This window comes from Emys orbicularis, chromosome 7, assembly GCF_028017835.1.
Source record: "Emys orbicularis isolate rEmyOrb1 chromosome 7, rEmyOrb1.hap1, whole genome shotgun sequence".
Taxonomy (NCBI): Eukaryota; Metazoa; Chordata; order Testudines; family Emydidae; genus Emys; species Emys orbicularis.
This window is the reverse complement of record NC_088689.1, coordinates 55,728,380-55,751,191: the sequence shown is the minus strand read 5'-3', so window position 1 is coordinate 55,751,191 and position 22,812 is coordinate 55,728,380. Positions and strand designations below refer to the sequence as shown.

At 40.0% G+C, this 22,812-nt stretch overlaps 1 protein-coding gene across 2 annotated transcripts in view; it reads right to left on the bottom strand.

Moving 5' to 3' along the window:
* The window catches only part of PARG (poly(ADP-ribose) glycohydrolase), a 126,307-nt gene that overhangs the window by 93,137 nt on the left and 10,358 nt on the right, over nucleotides 1-22,812 (bottom strand). Inside the window, exons 4-7 of one of the 2 annotated variants that reach the window (XM_065407576.1) lie at nucleotides 21,166-21,352; nucleotides 18,144-18,266; nucleotides 16,194-16,277; nucleotides 9,744-9,818 (exon numbers count right to left, since the gene is read on the bottom strand). In XM_065407576.1, coding sequence (XP_065263648.1) covers nucleotides 9,744-9,818; nucleotides 16,194-16,277; nucleotides 18,144-18,266; nucleotides 21,166-21,352 — 469 coding nt within the window. The remainder of the gene's footprint in view (nucleotides 1-9,743; nucleotides 9,819-16,193; nucleotides 16,278-18,143; nucleotides 18,267-21,165; nucleotides 21,353-22,812) is intronic. The other variant, XM_065407578.1, reaches the window with a different exon arrangement.

The following is a 22,812-nucleotide window of genomic DNA, read 5'->3' as shown; positions in this document are numbered from 1 at the left end:
TAAATTAGACTGAGCTGTAAAATAATGCAGGCTGTACTGATTAAAAAACCCTATGATTCATGCTGGGAAGGAGTCCAGAAAGAGTGAGAATTTCCATTAAATTTTAAATCTGAGATTCTAAAGCACGAAGAGAAAACAAACATCAGGTGGAATCTTGTAAAAGTATGTAATATATTTGCAGTACGGACTACATTCAAAATATCTGGTTTGCAGTCATGCCTGAGGCTGTAATAAGTTTAAGAGACCACAAAACTTGCAGAATACACACCTGAAAAGGCACATTTCGATACACACACACACAAAAAATCATCAATCTTAAGCATGATAAGTCATACAAGACTGATATTTGATAACGTGCTTCCACAGCTTTACTCGCAAACAATATAAACAGCGCCCCAAGCATACATGTAAAAATCCAGTCTTTTTATTAGCATGTCTGTACTGTATATCAGTTAATTGTCACACACATATATAATGCATAAAATAGAATTCTGTAGCCCCAATCCTGCTATTCTATAGTCCCAGTCAGTCCATTAAAGGCACCAGGATTCTTCCCACACTAGCACTTGCAGAACCTTCTCCAGGATTAGGGGCTCACAATGTTGTATAGGCTTTTTGTCAATGTGTGCTGATTGACTGATCTGCATTACTTGTCTTAGGCTTTGGTGACATGCATTTCATCCGGATAGTTGAGAAAATAGTCTTTCAAAGAAAAACACCACCACTTTTTGTACTTAAAACTATTAATCAAATAAAGAACCTTAAGAGAAAATTAAACGTAAGTTTTAATGACAATAATTAGCTCTTATATTATGCACTTAAAATGTACAGACGTGCCAGGCAAACATTACTTACACCTGTCTTTTTGTGAAAGTGAAATAACTTAAACAGTTAATAGGTCAGTTTTCCTCTGAGCATGAAATCCAAGTCTCAGCTAAGTTTATTTAAATTTAAAAATGCCCTCACAGGAGCCTATTGCATAAGTATACAGAACACCAATAAAATAATAATAATGGACTGATCATCCCACCTTAACAGAAATTGGGATAATAAAATAAATCCAATCCTTCGCCCACTCAAACACTTGATGGGAGAAAAAAGACGGACTTTGCAGCATGCCCAGAAGCTTCATATATTTGGGATGGCTCCAGAGAGTGGAAGACTGCTAGAGCAAGGTCCGAGGGCCTTCCTGAAGAGTCCCCAGATAGAATCCCCCTCCCATTTACAATAAGGAAGCTGTACTGCTATCACTGGTTTCAACTGTGATAGTATAGTACAGGAAGAGAAGCATCAAACAGGACCTTAGGCATGAAATGTTCAAGTAGTCATCACAAGAGACACAATAAGGATATTTATCTAAGCAAAAATACTGAAACAGTGAATAGGTATGTCAAAATATTGCATGGATTAATTATATAGTGAACTTTATATGCTTGAAAGATATTACACTTTAATTATCTAAAGTCAACTATGAGGTTTATAAGCAGCTTGATCACACATTCATTATCTTATGAACAATAGAACCTAGGTGCTGCTAAATGATTGCTTTAAAAACAAAACAAACAAAAAACAACACAAATTTGATGTCCAGTTTATTAAAAGAAAAAATAAAATAATTCACCTGAGCTAGAACACCCAACAAAACAGAAACAGATATTAAGGAAACAGATGTCCCAATGGATTTACCTGGGGAAAATAAACATTGGATCCCCCAGTGACACATGAAAGGCAGCACTAAGTATCTCCTTCCAGTGCACATAGGTGAATTCAACAGTACATTGTTCCCCTTGCTAGTCCTACTCACTGTCAAGAGATATGTGCAAAAGTATATGCATATGCAAACGTATTTTTGTTTCTGCTATCAAATCAGTGTTTCTCAGAGCTTTACGTACGGCTACAAATTGTAATTAAGTGTTAACTCTTACTCTGTAGGTCATCTGCCATTAAGAGAAATAAATAAGCTAGAAATATTCAGGAATTCATACCACACAAGCATCTTTGTGTGTCTTTTAAAATTAGCCAGGGCTTTTATAAAATAATCTGAAAATAAAGTACAAAAATGAAGGCACCTTTATTCTTGATGAGTTGGAAAAACATCTTACTACACACTTTTCCAGATGGTCATATAATGCCAGCCATAACATAACAGATGTTTTATGCTTCAGTCCAAAATAATTAAAAAGAAACAAATCTACATAACTTCTGAGGTTAGTATCTCAGCCTTTCATGCTTACATGTGCAATTAGTGCTGTGCCTCTCAAAAGCATTTTTGACTTCTTACAAAAAACATGAGTAAAAAAATCATTCTAATTTCACCTTCAACATTTCACTATTTATGACTTGCTTTCTATCTTTCATTGTCTTTTTTTCTTTGCCCCTCACTCTACCGCTCCTTTTAGCTGTACGATACTGCAAACAATTCCATTAGACAGGAGCATCCCTTGTGGATCAGTCAGGACATAGAGGAAATGTAATTCCTACCAAACCACTTCCTCCCCAGACCAAATATATACTTTAACATGGGTTCTACTTTCCCTCACCTCAAACCACAAAAATTTATTTTAGAACTGCAGCCTCCCAAAAAGAATCCAATACATAGATTAGGAAAAGTGTGTTATGCTCAAGATTTGTTTCAATGGTTTTAAAGATAAATCCAAAACACATTACATTTTTTCTTAGAAATCCAAATAAGGTAAATCCAGGAACGCTGTGAGGAAGAAAATCCTCTATTTGGAATCAGACAGTGTTAATTCAGGTTAACTGTTTTTTAGAAGCGGTCTGATATAGAGCATTATTTCAACAATGTAAATTTCACTTTCAAATGTACTAGGCATGCAATAAGTGGTAAAATCAAAAGGACTGTCTTAAAACACAAGCTTCCAAAAGCACCCTGAATGCATTAGCACAGGCGACCTTCATTCTGTAATGTATTGTCACATATTCCTGTGAAAAATTGCCACATTAAGCATATTGATTCATTGAGAATATAAGTTATTAGGCAAGTGTTTTAGATTTAATTTAGTGGAACGCTACACAGGAGAGCCATAAAACAAAGCATATTAGTTTCTGCTGTTTTCAGCAGCTGGCAGAGAGGAAGACCAACATTAGCACTTAAAATGCAAAAAACACTAAATATTGCCACTTCAGCTCAGCACCATTTTCAATTTTCTAATCCTAGACAGAATGATAAATTGCAGTTAATATGTTCACCTTTACTTTATTCTGATAGAAATATGATTAAATCCATTACAACACACAGTCATCATTGTTTTATCTAGATAAATACTTCCTCCCTAATCCCTTTTCACTTTCTAACAACACATGAAACTGCTGAAGATTTCAACCTATAGCACTTTACAGAGTTTGGAAGGCTGGAGGGCAGTATTTTTATTTTTTAAATTCATCCACCCCTCCCTAAAAGACATCTGTATTTATAATATTAAACTAACTATCAGGATCAGATAATAAGCCTACTATACTGATCCTACACCACAGACAGGGATACAAAACAGCTCAGCTGACATACAAGCCACAATGAACCACAAAGAAAACTGCTGCTTATGTAGAATAAAATAGCTATTTTATATCCTCAAGACTTATTTATGTCTCTAAGGAGATAACTTTGGGAGTTACCTAACTGCATGCCACAAGTTCTACTTATAGGAGGCTTACTTCCTACAAATTTCCTTGTTTTTCTACATTTAAGCAAGTTCCTCTTAGCGCTGATTGCCAGGATTCTTAAATAATGTAGATACTTATATTTTTTGTTATTGGTTTTACAACTGTGTAACGAATGTTGAGAGTATAAGACACTCCCTATCTTGAAGAATTTAAATTATACTTTAAGTCAAATCCCACAAGTATAAATGAGGAAGTATGAGGGTTAACTGCAATATCTAGTCCATGTAAACATGTATTCCTACATCCAAAAACTATATAATCTCAACTTTTTTGCTTTAAAAAAATTAATACTTAGTAATACTCTTTAACAACTTTTAAGAAAAATCCTTCTATCCAAACAGATGTGAGCAAAAGAATACTAGAAATTCAAAAAACAAAAGGGATTAAAAGACTAGGTGAATATGGCAGAAGAGACACTACCTCTGTCAAAGATTGATTCAATAGAAAAAAATAAAACCCACCATATTCCCTAGTTTGAAAGATTTAAAAAAAAAAAAAAAAAAAAGTTCTCTCTCTGTGTTAAACCTTACTAACCAGCAAAATATGTTTAGCAATGCCAGGCTAATAAACAACACATCCCTGCATTGGCCTTTCAGGACATCAGTTGTCAATGGCCTTAATCCCAGAACAAAGGTTGCCTGTGCAAACTTAAACTACCTCCATTGTGTGTATGTATATATGTATTATAAACTCAAATTATAATCTGTTTTACAGGGCCCCTGAGTCATTCAGTGTGCAGAATGGACAAAGAATGAGGCAGAAAGTTTCAAGTAGAGAAAAAAGATGTTCTCTTGTGTTTAAAGCACTGGACTGGGACACAGCTGAGCTGGGACTCTGCTACTTCTGTCAGACTTTCAATATGATGTTGGCCCAGTCTATAAAAAAATACACACTATGGGGCCAATTTAAGGTTGCACAAGGAACTTAAGTTCTGCCATTTCTTAACTTTCAAGTGCTTGACTTTGCAACCTTAACATTCTTATAAATGTATTTTATATATTCTCAATGAAGGCACACACACATCTCGCAGAATCTTATCCATCTGCTTAGGGCCACCAAGTAGTAAGCTCTTGCTCCTGTCCAAGGCCCACAACTAGACTGCGTAATTTAGCCCTATAATCAGGTAAGAGACCAAGAATAGTCAATTCAAAAATACTTGGGTATTTTTTGAGGGCACCACCAAGCCACATAGATCTGATCACTTAAACACATTTCAGGCTACATATTGTACCCCCATGTACTTTTCTACAAAGTAACCATCATCCCCATCTTTTACTGTTATTTAACTGCAACAAATGATCTCCAAAAATTAAGTAGCTGTATACAGGTTGAGCTGACAGAATTATAAAATGTCAATGGACCACCTGTGCATTATCATTCTGATAGCCAACAGGGGAAGTCCCTTTAGACCTTGCCCTCCTTATATCACGCAGCCTTTGACATTAGCAACACTTTTGGCAAACTAGAACTTTGAAATTTTCCCACACAAGAATGATGAGACACTGGGCCACGTACAGGAATCTGTTTCTAAACCAGTTAAAAAAGCCAAAAGGTCTTTAATATTTAAAAACACTCATCCAAAGGTTTAATAACTGTCTTAAGTATTGTTGTTACAAGGAAAATTAATTTGGATTTTACATTTAAAAATTTAAAGAATTACCCTGTATTTTGACTATATAACTCAATTAAGAAAATCACAAGCAGATGCACAAGACAAGGATATATATGAAACAAACTAGTGGGTGAGGTGCACCGAGCACACACAAGATGCATCGGGAGATTGCAATGCCAACATTCTTTGGAATAATATTGTTAAATATTTGTTATATACAGATATGGTCTAAAAGTTACACCCAGATACAAACGGGGCCCAATGTGCCATTACAGCAGACCGGACTATCCAGAAGACAATAGTGGAATACAGTTAGAATTGTGGAGGCTCAGCTCTTCTGCAAATCAGACTGTACATGACTTGGTTAAAAACACACAGAAAGTAAGCAGTGGCTGTGAATGAAAACAAAGGTTCTTGTCTCAGTCTCCAGCTCTAACAACAAAATCACAATTTTATACTTTTTTGTGACCACTGTTCAGCAAATTATTTCCTCTTCTTAGTCAAGTGACTTGCCACCCTCTGGACTTTTATTACTACAGCTAGTTTTACTTTCATCCCATCCTCTCAAATGGACTTAGTAAATAGGAGAAAGCATCAGTCATCAGTAAAACTGTAAGTGCTAGCTCCCGAAGTCCATAGGTTCAAACTCTGCACTTCACTCCAGCTGGCATGTTTAGGTCAATCTGCAATCATCTCCACTGAGTGCCCACAGAAGCTCAGCTTTTCATTCAATAGCTCATGTGTTCTGGTACTGCAAAGTAAGCAAAAGAAGAGGTTTTGATAATTTATGGAACCTTTCAAAGTTTTCGTGTTCCTTATTCCAAAACTGATTTAAAATAATTTCTCTATCTAAAATATATAGGTTTTTTTTGTTTGCAGTGTTGTTGTAGCTGTTTTGGCCCCCGGATATTAGAGAGACAAGGTGGATGAGGTAATATAATTTACTGGACCAACCTCTCATAGTAAAAGAGACAAGCTTTTGAGCTTACTCAGAGTTCTTCTTCAGACTTGTAAGCTCAAAAGCTTGAATCTTTAACCACAAGAAGTTGGTCCAATAAACTTTATTACCTCACTCACCTATGTTTTTGGGGGAATTCAACATTTTAACATATATGAATACATGCATTTCCATGAAGTGATTTAGTTATTAAAGGAATGGGAAAGTTAGAAAGTTTGGAGAGAGAAATTTCCCTGTTCCCTAGCTCTAGACATTTAATTTCTGAACCAGGGTATAGATTTATTCCCTTCTTGTACAATGTGATTTTCATTATTCTTTGTTTAATATACCAACACACACTATTCAAGCCTGGTCTGCAGCTCAGACTTTGGTACAGCTTTCCTCAATTTCTCTGGGAATCTCACAAATAAATCACTGTTACTGTGTGACAAACTGCCTTCCGACCTTTGGATGGATTAATGCCCACTGTAGTTTATTTCCCTATTGTTCCTATCTTCTCTAGTAGCAGCTTACTGTCTCTGGCTGATGATCTCTCAGTCTGATCATCCACAGTTTTTTTTTTTTTTTTTTTTGGTAACTCCCACAGCATCACTTGCATGCATTATGACAAGCTCAGAAACAATTGTAGCTGTGCAGTATCAGTTTCAAACATTCAAGTGTATTCTTCAATAGTACTTTTGATAAAAAACATTGGGGATTGAAACAGGGTGATACTGGCCCTTTAAGAGGGAAGAGGCCAGGTCATCTGTGACTGGTCAGTTGACCCCAGTTGGGCTTAAAGGAAGGCACGTGGGCCATATATTTGGGTAGAGACAAAGACAGTGAAGGAGTCAGTCAGAAAATGGGCAGCTGAGAGCTGCCAGAGACTGCAGGAATTCCCTGAAGGAAGCTATAGGTTTCTGGGGGAAGGCTGTCAGGAGAGACGTAAGAGGGGTTTGATGACTGACCACTTAGGATGGAGAGCTAGGGCTAATGGCTGAGAGCAAGAGAGGGAGTTGCCTGCTGACTTGAAAGCGGGGCAGCCATGGCCAGAAAAGGATGAACGCAAGAAAGCAGTAAAAGGGTTTGCCAGCTGACCTCCCCAAGCCAGACAGCCAGGGCCAAAGAGCTGGAGAGGGATGAAGACAAGAAACATAGCAGAGGAAGTTGCCGGCTGACTCCCAAGCTGGAGTTGAAGGCCAAAGAGGGATGATGGGAAATAAGCAGCAGAGGAGCTTACCTGATGGCCTGTCTGAAATGAGAGGTTAATGGAACAGGGGAAGTCATGGATGCTTCCTGGATGAGGATGAATTTCCAGCAGAGAGGCTTTGTAGGGGGGAGAAGGGTGTGTTCTCTCCACTGGGAAGAACAGGGTTACATTCCTGCTGGAAGGGCTGGGATAGCTGTCCTGGCAGCACGTCAGTAGAAGACTAATGAAAGACCCAGGTGTGGTAGAACACACTGGAGTGTGGTATGTGCCAAATCAATGGACTAGAAGTCATGGAATTTTTAAAGAACTATATACACCATGGGCAAGTAATAGATGATGTTTTAAGCCTTTTGTTATGGACTAAATTGCACTAGATTTGGTAATAAACTGGCCCCAATGAGGATATTAGTGAGTAAAGAAAGCTTGTACGGAGTTGCAGGTCACTAAAGGAGGGAAACGGAGGCCAGCAGGGTTGCCCTATGTCAGGGGTTTTCCCACCCCTTTTTTATAAGTTGTTATATTTGTTGAAATATTATATTGTTTGACAATATTATAGGGAGCACCTTCAACAGACCAGATTAATTTCTGGTGGTGCAGCCAAGGTTGCAAGCCCTGAGTGGTGGAAAGCCCACCAGGAGCAAGAATGCAAAAAAAATACCCACAACAACTGCTAAGCTAGTGGCGTGAAAGCTAGCCAATGCAGCCCCAAAAGCAGATGAACTAGGACTAGGAGGGGGCAGCTCCAGAGAGACCTGAAGACAGACTGATTCAGCACCTCTTCCAGACAAACTTGACAAGGAGGGCTCCCTATGAAACCATAAGCAGTTTTTATAGCTGCCCTCCTGCAGCAGTGCCACCGCCATGTTGTCCCAGAACCAAATTCCACTCCAATCCAGCTGTCCCTATGAGCATAAGAGAGGTATTACAAAGAACAGCCTGCTTTCCCACACGGATCAAGTTGACCACACGTTTTTACACACATGTACTGTATGAGCTTACAAAAAAGCAAACACATGAACTATGAAGAAAACTACTAAACACCAATTGTTTAAATTCACAGCTACTTTTGGATACTTACTGTTTCTCCTATGAAATTTTTGCTTGTGCACATGTAAAAATTGGTCAACAAAAGAAAATACATTTTCTTCTATATTTTATAGTAAAGCAGGCATATTTCAAATTTTCTGGTATATCTTTGTAATAACTACCAAAACCTTCCCAACAAATCCATACCGGGGGGGAGAGCTCAGTGATTAGAGCATTGGCCTACTAAACCCAGGGTTGAGAGTTCAATCCTTAAGGGGGCCATTTAAGGATCTGGGGCAAAAATCTGTCTGGGCATTAGTCCTGCTTGGAGCAGGAGGTTGGACTAGATGACCTCCTAAGGTCCCTTCCAACCCTGATATTCTATGATTCTATATTAAAAATTCTTCTTTATAAAATTTATTTTTATTATAACATTCAATACAAATCAAATTCAATTTCAACCATACCTGAATTACCTACTGGAGAAGCCCCTGGCTGGAGACCCATGCATTATTTTTATCACCAAAACAAAGGTAGTCTTGTGTATTTTCTAAATACATTTCTTCCTCTCTTTCCAACTCAGAACCTGTCTTTTGTGGAGCTCTTAAACTCAAGATACAAACCCTTTCTTTGTAGTCTATTTAAGTTCTTGTACTGCCTTCATCAACATGGCATCTGAGCACTTTGCAGAAGTGCATTAAGCAATGTTACTAGCATCTGTCACCTGTAGCTCTTTCCCCCCCATCCTCTTGCCAGGGGGAAAGTCTGAAGATAGAGCAATTGCCCCAGCTTCACAAGGGTTTGTCTAAAGTTTAAAAATCAAGACCTCCCATACCTTAAAAGAAAAATATACTGCTAGACTTATAACCAGTCTATGTGTCAGGGAATGACACTGGGGAGAAACATAAAAATAACGAGTTTCTTTTTAATATAATGTTTCTTTACAAAAACACAATAGAGTTTACTAACAAATCTAGCAGCATAGCAGGATGATCACAGGTTTTTTCCTGGAAATAAAAGGTTCAGGAATGCTCTAAAACTTCTGAGCTAGTCATGCAAAATCTAGAATGAAGCAAAAGCCTAGTATGCACTAACCACTGTAGCTACCATTGCCAACCAAAGTATTACATTAGGGCCTCTTATAGATATGGGCAGCTCGTGATTCTTGATAGAAGGGAAAATGAAACAAAAAAAGTTACACAAGATATATAGTAAATATAGCCAGAATTCATTGAATTATCTTTTATATTTTCGGTTTTGAAGTAAACTTTCTTTACCTTATCACAGAAGTCAGTAAGAGCAGTAAAGTCCCACTTCTTGGCATAAGCAACATTATATCTCAATATAGCCTCCTATGGAAGAAAAACACACATACTGGAATAATAAATACAGATCCTTGGTTGGCATATGACAATTCACTGAAGTTTATCTTTTTGAAGAAACAGCACCATCTACTGGCAGAAAAGTATCTTAATACACAACAAACTTGCTATCTTGGGGCCTCACCTGCAGGCTTTATATAGGCAAAAAACGCCCCTTGTAATTGACAGGAGCTTTTGCCTGTATAGGGGACTAGAGAATCAGAAGCATAGCAAGGTTAAGCAGAACAATTAAAAACACAGAAACAAGGACCAGGCCTAAACATAATCTTACCAAAAATAATTCCAAGGAAAACTGGCTTAGTTCTTAATTTACAATATTCTCTCTCTCTCTCTCTCTCTCTCTGTGTATCTGACTTTCTTTAAGACCTCTTTTTGTCTAATCTAACTTTTTTTTTTATAACAAAGAACAATGTTTTAAAATATCAATTTTACACTGCTTCAAGAAATTGGTCAGCCACAAAACACACGCTAGGAATTGTTGACAAAAAAATAATTTAATAGTTGCTATGTCATTCATGAAACACAAAAATTGAGCATTTTCTTTAGTCATCACAGGGCATAGAGGCTTTTTTTTAAAAGTTGTTTTTAAAAAAAGGTTTAAAGCCTTCCCAGCCGCCTGAATTTTTGTGAAATAGAAATAGAAGCAGGAATTCCTGACAGCCCTGAGCTCCAACAGATTAATGTGGAGATTGGTTTTCGGAGCTGTCCATTTGCCCTGAGGCATAAGAGCATTGAGATGAGTTCCCCATCCCAACAGCGATGCATATGTTGTTTAAGTCAGTGATCTAATTGGGCAACAGAAGAGAATGCCCATGCAGATGTTGAATTGATCTTTCCACCAACCCAGGGAGTTCCTCACTTATAGAGGAACAATCACCTGTCTGTCCAAAGGTGTTTCTGAGTTTCTGACTTGAGGCATAGCCTTACATGATTAGTCACAAAAGTGCAAGCTGTTATGTATCGCAGGAGCTGAAGACAGTTCCTTATAGAGGTTCAAGGATTCCCCTGAATTGTCCATATCAAATCTGACAAGGTTATGAACTTGTCTAAGGGAGGGTAGGCCCTGGCTGTTGACAAATCCACAGAAGCCCCTATAAACAATCTTCCTTGTGGGGATTAACAGGGATTTCCTTACTTTTAGCTAAAGACCCAACTCTTGGAACAGAGCAAGGGCCAGGAGGCTGGAAGACAGCACTACTTCATAGGAATGGCCCTTGGAAGACCAGGATTGCCTCTGTCAGAGGTCAACAGCCACGACCTTGGAGAACACCCTTGGGGCAGAGGAGATACTGAAGGGAAGTACTTTGGAAATGATCCTGGTCTATAGTGATTCATAAATATTTCCTGTGCGAAGGGTGTATATGGGAATAGGCATCTTGTAGGTCGAGGGCTGAAAACCAATCTCTCTTCTCCAGTGAAGTAATTATAGCTGCCAGAATCGCCATCCTGAACTTCTGAGGCTTTACAAACTTGTTTAGAAGTCTTAGATCAAAGATCAGTCTCTGCCCTCCATCCTTCTTTTGTATGAGGAAATACTTAAGAGTAAAACCTCTTGCCCCTCTGAGGGGCAAGGACTGGCTCTATTGCTCCTAAACAGAGGGGTTCACCTTCCATCTTAATAAAAGCTCATGAAAGGGGTCCCTAAAGAGGAATGGGGAAGGGGAATTGAAAGGAGGGTGTGATGTACAATGGATGATCTAGTGTGATGTTGTGACCTCTATAACCCACTTGTCTGTAGTAATACGCCTCCAGGCATGCTGGAAATCAGAAAGGCAGTCCCCAAAGAGAGGGTGGAGGGCAAAGAGTTGCAACTGTAAAACCAGAGATGCAGGAGGATACCAACCCTCAACCAGCCTTTCAAAATTGCTGCTTAGGAGATGGTTGAGTGGTCATGGAGGGCAGGTGGGCTGTCCTTTTTCTCTGAAACTTGTGTCTTTTCCTGCGGGGTTCGGTGGACCTATGGAATCCAGAGAACTGATCAGGACGTGATCTCCAGGCAGTTTGTGACCTACTAAACTATCTCTTATTAGTAGGTGTATATATGCCCAGGGAATATGGCTCCAGAGTCCTTCAGTGTATGCAAGGACTCATCTGTGGTCCCCAAGAAAAGCCTACAATCATTGAAAGGGAGGGCCGCAACAGTTTTCAGTACTTCTCTTGGAAATCCCAAGAGCTGGAGCCATCATGCCCTGTGCATAACTACCACCATGGACATGGACCTGGCAGCAGTGTCCACAGCAACTAAGGATGTTCGAAGAGCAGTTCTGGCCAATAATTGCCCCTTTGAAATAGACTGGAATTGCTCCCTATGTTCCTATGCCATGTGTTAAATAAAAGCCATCAATTTATTATAGTTTCTGAAACGGACTGCCTGATAGTTCATGATCCTGAACTGCAGGATTGCTGATGAATAGGACTTCTGTCTAAAAAGATCAAGTCTCTTATGGTCCTTGTCATGTGTAATAGACATGGAGAAGTGCTGCCTGCCCTACTTGTTTACTGCATCCACTACTAGGGAGTTTGGTGGAGGGTGGGAGAAAAAGAAATCAGAGTCCTTAGGGGGAATATTATATTTTTTTGTCTGTCCTTTTACACATGGGTGAAATAGTAGGTGTTTGCCATACAGTCTTAGCAGGATCCAGGAGTGCCTCACTGATAGGTAATGCCACCTGGAGGGTGTTGTTGACAGTAGAATATCTAACATCTTATGATGTGTTGTGAATCCCTGACCTCTTCAAGTGGAATTTGAAGAGTGTCAGCTTTATGAGGTCTTCAAATTGCCAAAAATCAGTAGCCATGGAAGACGGTGGAGGCAAAACTGCTTCGCCTGGAGAAGAGGATGAAATTGGTGTTTGAGGGTGATTTCTGTATCTGCCCTCGACTCCTGTTCCTAAAAAGTGTCTCTTCCTGGGGTGGGGAGGTGGCTGGTTGAGGAGGAGGACAGGACTGAACAACCCTACTCTCCCTTTGAGACGGCAGTTGTAGTCTGGAGAATTGCTGTCAGTAAGCAGACCAGGGATCCTAGTATGCCCATTGAGGGGGCCCATACAGGAGTGGGGGTGGGATACAGGGTTAGTTTCACCACCCTCGATGACGGCTGCACTCTTCCCTATGACTGTCAAAGAATGGGTTCCTGAGAGTCTATGTTGGGGAACCCTGGATTCAAATAGAAGAGACCAACCAGAAGTCCCCTTCATCCTCCTCAACATTGTCCGATGGAGGAGCATAGAAAAGGATGGCGAATCCTGCGGTACCAAGGGACAACAACAGTCTGGAGACGGAGGTCTCAGTACTGAGAGACACTCAGTATCCACGAGGAACTGGGATTCCAGCTCATGTTATGGATAGGGCTCTACCAAATTCACGGTCCACTTTGGTCAATTTCATGGTCATAGGATTTTAAAAATCGTAAATTTCACAATTTCAGCTATTTAAATCTGAAATTTCACGGTGTTGTAATTGTAGGGATCCTGACCCAAAAAGGAGTTGGGGGGGGGTGTCCCAAGGTTATTGTAGGGGGGGTTGTGGTACTGCTACCCTTACCTCCCCACTTCTGCAGGTGGCGGCACTGCCCAGCTTTGAAGGCAGAACCACTGCCTGCAGAAGCGGGGAAGTAAAGATGGCATGGCATAGTATTGCCACACTTACTTCTGTGCTGCTGCCTGCGGAGCTGGGCCATCAGTCAGCAGCCGCCACTCTCCGGCCGCCCAGCTCTGAAGGCAGCAGCGCAGAAGCAAGGGTGGCATGGTATGGTATTGCCACACTTACTTCTGTGCTGCTGCTGGCAGGGCGCTGCTTTCAGAGCTGGGCACCTGGCCAACAGCCACCACTCTGGCCGCCCAGCTCTGAAGGTAGCGCAGAAGTAAGGTGGCAATACCATGACCCCCCTAAAATAACCTTGCAACCCCCCTGCAACTTCCTTTTGGGCCAGGACCCCCAATTTGAGAAACACTGGTCTCCCCCATGAAATCTGTATAGTACAGGGTAAAAGCACACAAAAGACCAGATACCGTGGTGGGAGACCAGATTTCACGGTCCGTGATGCATTTTTCATGGCCATGAATTTGGTAGGGCCCTAGTTATGGGCAAGTCCCTCACATATCTGAACTCTTGTGGTACCGATTAGGGAACCTGTACCAATGTGGTAGCCATGGACATGGTAGCCAAGGCTGACAGTATCATCGATGGCAGGCATACCAATGTAGACACTGATGGAGTCTGGCACCATTTCTTGCTCAGTACCGAGGGTGCCAAATGGGTAGGTGCCAACATGGGTCTGGACCTGACAGTACCGGACCATGGTGTTTATGCTTGCCGTCCTTCTCCATGGTAGAAGGTACCAAAGCCGTCAGAGCCATGTCTCTCCCTCGAGCTCCAGGGCTTTCTGACTCTACCAGTACCGGATGAGGAGTCTTTCAACTCAATGGTACCGAGCCAAGAGATCAAGGCTTTGGAGACTGTAGCTCTTCAAAGGGGACTGGGATTTTCTGGAGCAGGCTCTTTCAGATGAGAGTCCACACTCCTTTTTTTAGAAGCCCTTTCAGAAGCCTTCAACAACATCCACTTCTTAAGGGGAGCCTGTGCGAAGGTGGAAGGGGCCCTGGATCTGTCTGGACACAGATGTACGGGGGGGGATCTCCTGACTTGACTCAGACACTGAAGTGAGCACTAAACCATTAACAGTCTGAGCTTAATCTTCTTGTTCTTCATTATCCTCAACTTGAGGAATAGGCAGAAATTGCACTCCCCCAAACAATGGACACCCTTAGAGTGGCTATTGCTCACAGGTATTGCTCTCGGAAGGAAAGGCAACATTTGAAGCCTGGAGAGCCAGGCATGTCCTGCCAGAAAGACAAGGCTCCCCAAGGAAAAAGAGAAAAGGGGGGGAAAAACCCATCCCCTCACTACTAACACTTACTAAGTAACTGTAACTACTAACAACGACCTACGCTCACAAAACTTAAGCTATAAATAGAATTTGAAATAACCGAGGCAAGCTGAAGGAGTGCATGCAAGACCTCCACCTGAGGTAAAAAAGGAAACGAGGGCGGTTTTTCCACACATCCATCTATAGCTTCAGTGTCTGGCACAAGGAGGCATATGGTGTACATGAAGGCTGAATGAGTACTGCTACTGGAAAAATCTCCAATCAAGGGCTTGAGAAGCAAATGTGCAAGGAGGAACGTTTGGGGAAGTTACAGTGCAGCTTGCTGAGGAAAAGGCACTAGAGAAAATATTTATGAGAATTTAGAAGAAAACCACTTAAGTCTCTTACTCATTTTCAGTATCTCCATTTGCATCTGCAAACTCTTACACAAGGCCTGCTACTAGTGAGTGAAAAGCAATTCAGAGTGTTAAAAATGCCATGCTGCTCACTGAGGACTCAGAGTGGAATCTGCTCTCTGCTTGGTCCAAAATAGCCCAAATTTGGGGACCATCTTGGTACTCTGCATGTGTCCTCTGTTGACTGGGGTTTTGGAGAGGGCTGAAGACGTGCTTCCTACAACAGTGAAGGGGAAGAAAGGAATTTTTGTAGGTAGCTGATGACATGTTGAAATTATTATTTAACACTGCTGGGATTTTATTGTGTTATGGCATCTAGAGACTTGAACTAGCGTCTTTATTAGGATTTAAATAAATACAAATAACCGCATTAAAAAGAGAAACTGCCTGATCTGTGTTGTGGACCTACCTCATACAAAACAAACCAGAAAATGAAGGAAGGCGCACACACAAGCTAAATCTGACCTAAATACTAATTTTTCCAGCTTTCTTTCATGTTCGAATGGTCTAGCCTACTAAAACAATTAGATGGTAGGTTAAGATTCTGTATTCAAATTTCAAACCCATGGGCAGGTAGGATTGTTTCTTTTTAAATTGCTAAATCAAAAGTTCCTTTAAAAAGGAAAAACAAAACAAAAAACAAAAAGTGACTTAAGGATAACGCTGTTTAACCGGGTAGTGAGGAAAACAGCTCTGCTACTACACTACATAAAGGGACACCATCATTTAAAAAAAAAAAAAATTATCACATTCCTGCCTGCTATGTTTCTTTACACTAATGTTATCAAACACACCTAAGGGAACAAAGTGATTAGAGAAAAATATCTATTTTTCCAGGATCTTTACTTGGTGAATTTGACAGCACATTTTGCAGAATGAGTTTCACATTTCCCCCTGTATGGTCACTTTCTTCAGTTGTTTATGTGGGTCCATCCCTCAGCAGAGGAAAAAAAAGAAAGAAAGAAAACCGGGATTGGCAAGGGCACTCCTAGACAGATATAGGACCTGAAACTACTTATAACTCATTTTTAAATTGACTTTATTTTAGATTGCCGGCCTTACCTTCAAATCATGTGAGCTGGTGAACTTGTTAAGTAGTGCAGTCTGGATTAGCTCCCATCGGCTTCCAGCAGTCCTATCACCATTCTTTAAAAAATAAAATGAAAACACGAACAAAGCAAAGAAATCTGAAAACACTTCAGCTAATAAAATTGTATTCGACCCCCCCAAGTCAAAAAGCATGTAGCAGTAAAATATTCAGTGTCATTGACTGTATACCACAGTACAATTGTAGAGGGGAGAAAAGGAAAAGAGGTTCTCTATTTGCCTACTTTTAGAAAGAACTTATGCTTGGAGCACTTGTGTAATTTGCTAATTAATGTCTCAAATCACACTGCATTTTGCTTTAAAGAGTTTTTTTTTTTAAATTAGGACATTTGTTAAATGATATATAAAGTGCTCTCCTTCATACTAACCACACTCTTTCCTATACTACCCCATCAGCCATAAATAATGCATTAATGGTCCTTAATGCAGGAAATGGTTGACCAAAACATTATTAAAGGAGACCACTGTTGGAGGAAGTGAGCTTAATAGCTGAAGACCCTCCACCAGAAACAGTCTGCCTCTAGACCCAAAGGTTGCACATCCATGAACAGTAGGCAAAAGTGCCTCATATGCTCTCAACCACCAAAATGGTAAAGTGGCAAAGAGAAAGTCCCTAAATGAGCCAAGTCCCAAACCATGTAGGGCTTTACAGATTACAAATACCACCGTCAATCACACTCAGAATCAGAGGGGAAGCCAATAAAATTCACAAAAACAGAGGTATTCTATGCTCATTATACTGGGCAAGGAAAGGTGGTATGATCAAAGCAGTAGGAGACAAAATTGTTAGCGAAGATCTGGACCATATTGAAACGGAGGTGAGAAATGGGAGAGTTATAATTAGCAAGGAGAGAGAGATGACCAAGACTTGAACAAAGGTTTCTGCAGTAAGGATAAAGTAGATATTTGATTATGACATAATATGGCTAGAGTTATAAAATCCCCCCAAAATCTCCTTTCGCACTCAGAATATTAATTCAACAATTCATAGGGGGATTAAGGTACAGAAAAGTCTGACTCATTCTTCCACATACTCAAATTAAGGCCATATGCCTAAAGAGAGAAAAAGATATTGGGAAAAACTCCAATGCTTACTCTGTGGAAACAGGCAATTTTCATGAGACTGGTATGAGAGGGCTGAACAAGATAGTTTACCTCTTCAGAGTCATGCTAATGCTCTTGTCTAACTGGCGCCATAGGGTTTTCATGAATCCTTTTCCTATGAAGCACCAATTCATCAGTTATTAATTTTTCAGCTGCAGCAAAAATACCACAGCTGAGAAAGTCAAAAAGCCTTTAGGCTATAAAGGTGTGCACCAGCTGTCAAGAGGCAATACAATTTGGTCTCCACACAGGTAAATCTCCAAAAATGTGTTTACCTATAACTAAGGGATCTCAATCACAAGTCTCCCAAGTGGCAACATGATACTCGTATCAAAAAATCTTTAACCTAGCAAGACTAGGCCATTTATGGTTTAGCCAGTAACATAATAAAGAAGGAAAAGAAGATACACTTGAAACCTTTGAAAACTGAATACATGCACACTGAGTGACAAACTATAACTGAACCAATCATTCTGCAAGGTGTAATGATCATCCCCAATAGGATCGGGGGGGGAAAATGTCTCTCCTTTTTTCCACGCCCAACCTGCCCCTCTTTTTCCTTACCATGTATAGTATTCATCACACAGATTGCTAAATGAATTATTGGCTGGCAGAAGAGTTCTCTTCTTCCGTCTGATGTTTAGCTACCAGACCAGATAGACCAGTGTTCTAATTCAGTATGGCAAACTGAACATCTAAAACTACAGCAGAAGGCAGGGTCACAACTCCTTATTGTATCTGTCTCAGTTTTATTGCCCAAACTTTCATTCATATTTGTAAGGAAATTTTTTTTTGTCTTACCTCATCCTCTACAGGGTATAAGTTTTGTTCTGAACAGGGCATTTTAACATGTTTATTATCCCACAAATCTTTATAATGAGTTGGGAAAGGTTTTGGCACCTCTCCTTCCCTCAATAGATCTACCTGCAACAGAGAATAGAAAGAAAATTCATGCTATGCAAAGTGCTTGTGAAACCTACATAAACAATAAGAAACAGAAATCCTCTTAAAAAGTGAATGCACAGCCAAATTTTGGCCACAAATCCTTTTCCACACGTTCCATCAAGTTTAACAGCAACTATACCCAAACATCTCAGAGCAGGCAATGGCCCATATTATATAGTCTTAGACTTAGGCCTGGTCTACACTAACCCCCAAATTCGAACTAAGGTACGCAACTTCAGCTACGTGAATAACGTAGCTGAAGTCGACATACCTTAGTTCGAACTTACCGCGGTTCAGACGCGGTCCACACGCGGCAGGCAGGCTCCCCGTCGACTCCGCGGTACTCCTCTCGCCGAGCTGGAGTACCGCAGTCGACGGCGAGCACTTCCAGGATCGATTTATCGCGTCCAGACCAGACGCGATAAATCGAACCCGGAAGTTCGATTGCCAGCTGTCGAACTACCGCGGTAGTGTAGACCTGGCCTAACTCTTACCGCAGTAGTGTACACATAGCCAGTCAACCTAAGTTACGCAACTCCAGCTAGTGAATAACGACGTAGTGGCGTCGACGTAGCTTAGGTCGACTTACTGTGGTGTCGACTCCGTGCTGGGTCGATGGGAGACACTCTTCCATCGACTTACCTTACTCTTCTTGTTCCCAGTGGAGTACCAGGGTCGATCAGAGAGTGCTCTGCCGTCAATTTAGCAGGTCCTTCACCAGACCTGTTAAATCGACCCCCGGTGCATCAATCCAGCAGGAGTGTAGACATAGCCTCAGATACTCACATGCTTGTGTAACACTGCTCCTGCCTGGGCAGTCTGTGAGGATTGAACCCAGGACCTCTGGATCTAAAACAGAGTGCAGCTACTGCTTGAGCTAAAGCACCTGCTCAATTAGGTCAGCAGTAGACGACTCGAACTTCTCTAGTCTAGCCACCAGAAGGGGACAAAAAGCCACACTGTGCTGGTGTGGGTTATACTTGTTTTCAGTCTAAGACACTAGGATATTAGAGTAACAAAACAATCATTTTGGTGGAGAAGACACTTTCATTACAAGATGATCATTTTCAGGTATTTATATAACATTTTCTGAAATTATTTCTTTTTGGGCTGTAAGAGCATACTTCCTCCCCCTTTAAGAGGCAGGCTTGAGCCTACAACCAAGACAGCCTGGGTGTAATAAAGGAGGCCCCTGCCCACCTTAGGGCTTGGTAATCTAAACAGGAACAGAAAACTGAGCAGGAGGAATGGGTCTAGAAGCCATCCAGGCTGCAAAGGATAGTAGTCTCTCCCTCACTCTCCAGAGGGCTAGCCTAACCCAGCCAGAGGATTTCTTTGTCGACTTTTAGTTTGGAAATTCTGAAACAGGGTCATCCGGTAAGGGCCTATGAACTTCTGTTACAAATGCTCCCTCCCCAAGACCTTATTAAAGGGGATATACGTATGTTGTTTCAGCTTACCCTTGTCTGGATTCTTTACAGTGGATTTACTGATGGATACAGTTGGAAACATTAAGGCAGGGTCTATCTGCTGTACATACCCAGTCACAAGGGGCACATAGGGGAAGCACACACCGTTTACAGGTGAAAAGCTACTCATTTTTATACACAGCCCAAAAGTGGATTTTTTTTTTTTTTTTAATTGTACAATTTAGTTTGGCTTTTTTTGAGCCATTAAAACTCAGAAAATTATTTTTTTCGTGCTTTTACAAAATGTATTATATACTGTTCTGCTTTCTAATAACTCAAACATGGATATATTTAAAAAACTCCAGGCATAGCACATTTGTAATTCTCCATGCTGATATTACTGGGAGAGCTTCTATGGCCTGTGTTATTCAGGAGGTCAGACTATATGATCATAATGGTTCCTTCTAGCCTAACATTCTAAAATATAAAAATAAATATAAAATAAAGTGTCATCAATTTAACTTTTACTGCACTTTGAAATAAATGTAATATATGCAATCATTCCAATGTCTGATCACCTGCTAGGGATTTTTTTCCTCTAAAAATAAAAAATACTGAAAGCTATTCTAAGCCAACATGGCTGGAAATTTACATACACAAAAGTCACACAATTATGGTTCCAAATGTAGCCATATTTATGTGCATGAATAACACACTATTATTGCACATAGTGATAACTAGTTGTGGATACAGTGGGAACCATATTTAAAATTCCTGACTTTTCTGATAGTAAATTCTATTTATAACATTGCATTAACAGTTGAACACCTTATAGACCACATGCCTTTTAAGCAACATGTAAGTCAAATAAATGTCAGTTTATTGAGAATGAATGTGATTTTCTTTAGCTGTGCTTTTGTGACATGCTGCCAGTTTATCATATATTTCACTTTAACAATTATTTTACTGTACATTATTTCAAAGAGAGCGAGAGAGAGACAGACACACACATATGTGCCAGGTTAGTATGGGATGCAAGGCTAAGATTCCTTTAGACTCCTCTTCACTCATTCACTTTTATCTTTTATACCTTGAGTCCAAAATGGAGAAATTTTGAAAACAGAAAACATCGACCAATTCTGGCTACAGATATACATGCTGCAGCTCCCAAAACTTGAAGTCAAATGGTGAGGCACAAACCTATCTAAAAGAAAAGTTTGTCCCATAAGGGCCAGAATCAAAATCTTAATCATATTTCTGAAGTCCTACTCAACCAAATTATAAGACCGCTGTATCACAGAAGGCAAGTCATCTTTAAGCATATTAGATACTCTAGCTAGCTTCCTGAGAAGTCAAAAGTTTCCACAATCAGGTAAAGCTGCAAAACTGATAAATGGCAGGATATCAGTCTTATGCCATCAATTTAATAAGAAGGTTGTGTTTTCAAATATTAATTTGAATCATCATACTCTGATGGTCACTGTGTGATTGGTTGATGGTCTCAAATGAGGAAGACGAGCCCCACACATAGGCATTCTCCTCATCTCTTCAATAGGTGTCCCAAAGCATTTCTTATTAGTTGGAAGCGAAGGTGGGATATATTTAGGAATCTTCCTTCCTGGCCTTTGGTGTTTGAATTCACAAGGTTCTTTCCTGCTGTTAAAATAAAAGGAATACATTGAAGCACATCTTATTTACAGTGGAATACTCTACAGCTAAACGTATGTATTAACATTAGATTTCAAACTAAATTTGTGTCACTTAAGCAGTTTCTTTTCTTTAATCCTTTTTAACTGCATCCAAAACACAGCAAAAGCTGAATCCAGAAACACCTTGTTTTCAGCAACATGCAGTTTTCCATAGTGTTCAACAGCAGAAAAGCCATCCTCAAAACTGCTCCAAATATTGTAAACTTTATGGAATGGAACACAATCCTTAGCCAGAGGCTTTGGTCCCATTATGGTCCCCATTAACAGGAGTCTCTAAGTATCAGTTTAATCATTAACTGTACATGTTCAATGCAATATTCTATTTATACATGATGAAAAGTGCTTTTACCATATGAGCCCATCAGGACACTGTAGCGGATAACAGCTTTCTCAAGATGACGTTTACCCGTACCACCAGCTCCCCAGACACTACCGGGGGAATGGAACATATTGACTTCTAAGTCAGTAGTTTGAACAGCCTTTATATTTGTCCTCAAACAGCAGCAAAACAGTTCCAGTGTATTCCATCTGTATAGTATGGCTTAAGCAGACATTGTAGAGACCTGGTACAAATCACCAGTTGTAGAACTTCAGAGTGATTATAGATCTCAGTATAACATACAAGCAATATCCTATCTGAATACAAAAAAAAGGTATCAAAGTGGAGGCACAGACTTCAATCAGAAGTAGAGATGGATATTCAGAAGTGTTTGAGCATTCACAGCTGACATTAAAATTAATGGGAGCAGCAAATGCTCTTACACATTTCAAAATCCAGCTTTGCCTTTCTCCTTATATAGTCATTTACAGGTAATGATTTACACCCACTTTGCATGTGCGTAAGTAACTAGACAAGCTGTAGGGCAATAGTGAATTGGGCCTAACACACAAGGAAAGATTATAGAAACAAGCCCAAATTTTGTTCTCTGTTACACTGGTATTACTTCAGACTTACACAGGTAATTTAGAACAATAATTTAACTCGATTTCTTGAAGCTGGCAGGGGCTAAACTAACCAAAGAGTCACCACAAACAAGACTGATTTTGTTGAACACTTCATTATTTATTAACTCAGTGCCCAGAAGTCTGCTCAGTGCCCAACAGATACAAGAGATAGTGTCCTGAAGCTTTGTTTGAATCTAGATTTACTAATTATAACTATAATAAATTATATATAATATATACATTAACTTGTGAGGAAATTCCCCTTGTGCAAGACTTATTTGTTACGGCAAGGTGAGCATCTCTACCAGACTATACACTGAAATATAGACTATCCAGAGGTTTCTGTGCTAACCTATTTCATATAAAATCAACAGTTGTAATGGATGGATGGCCATTTATTCCATGTTCTCATTAAAATCTGGTGTACTCATTCATTATCAGCCACTGAGGCAAAAAAAATAA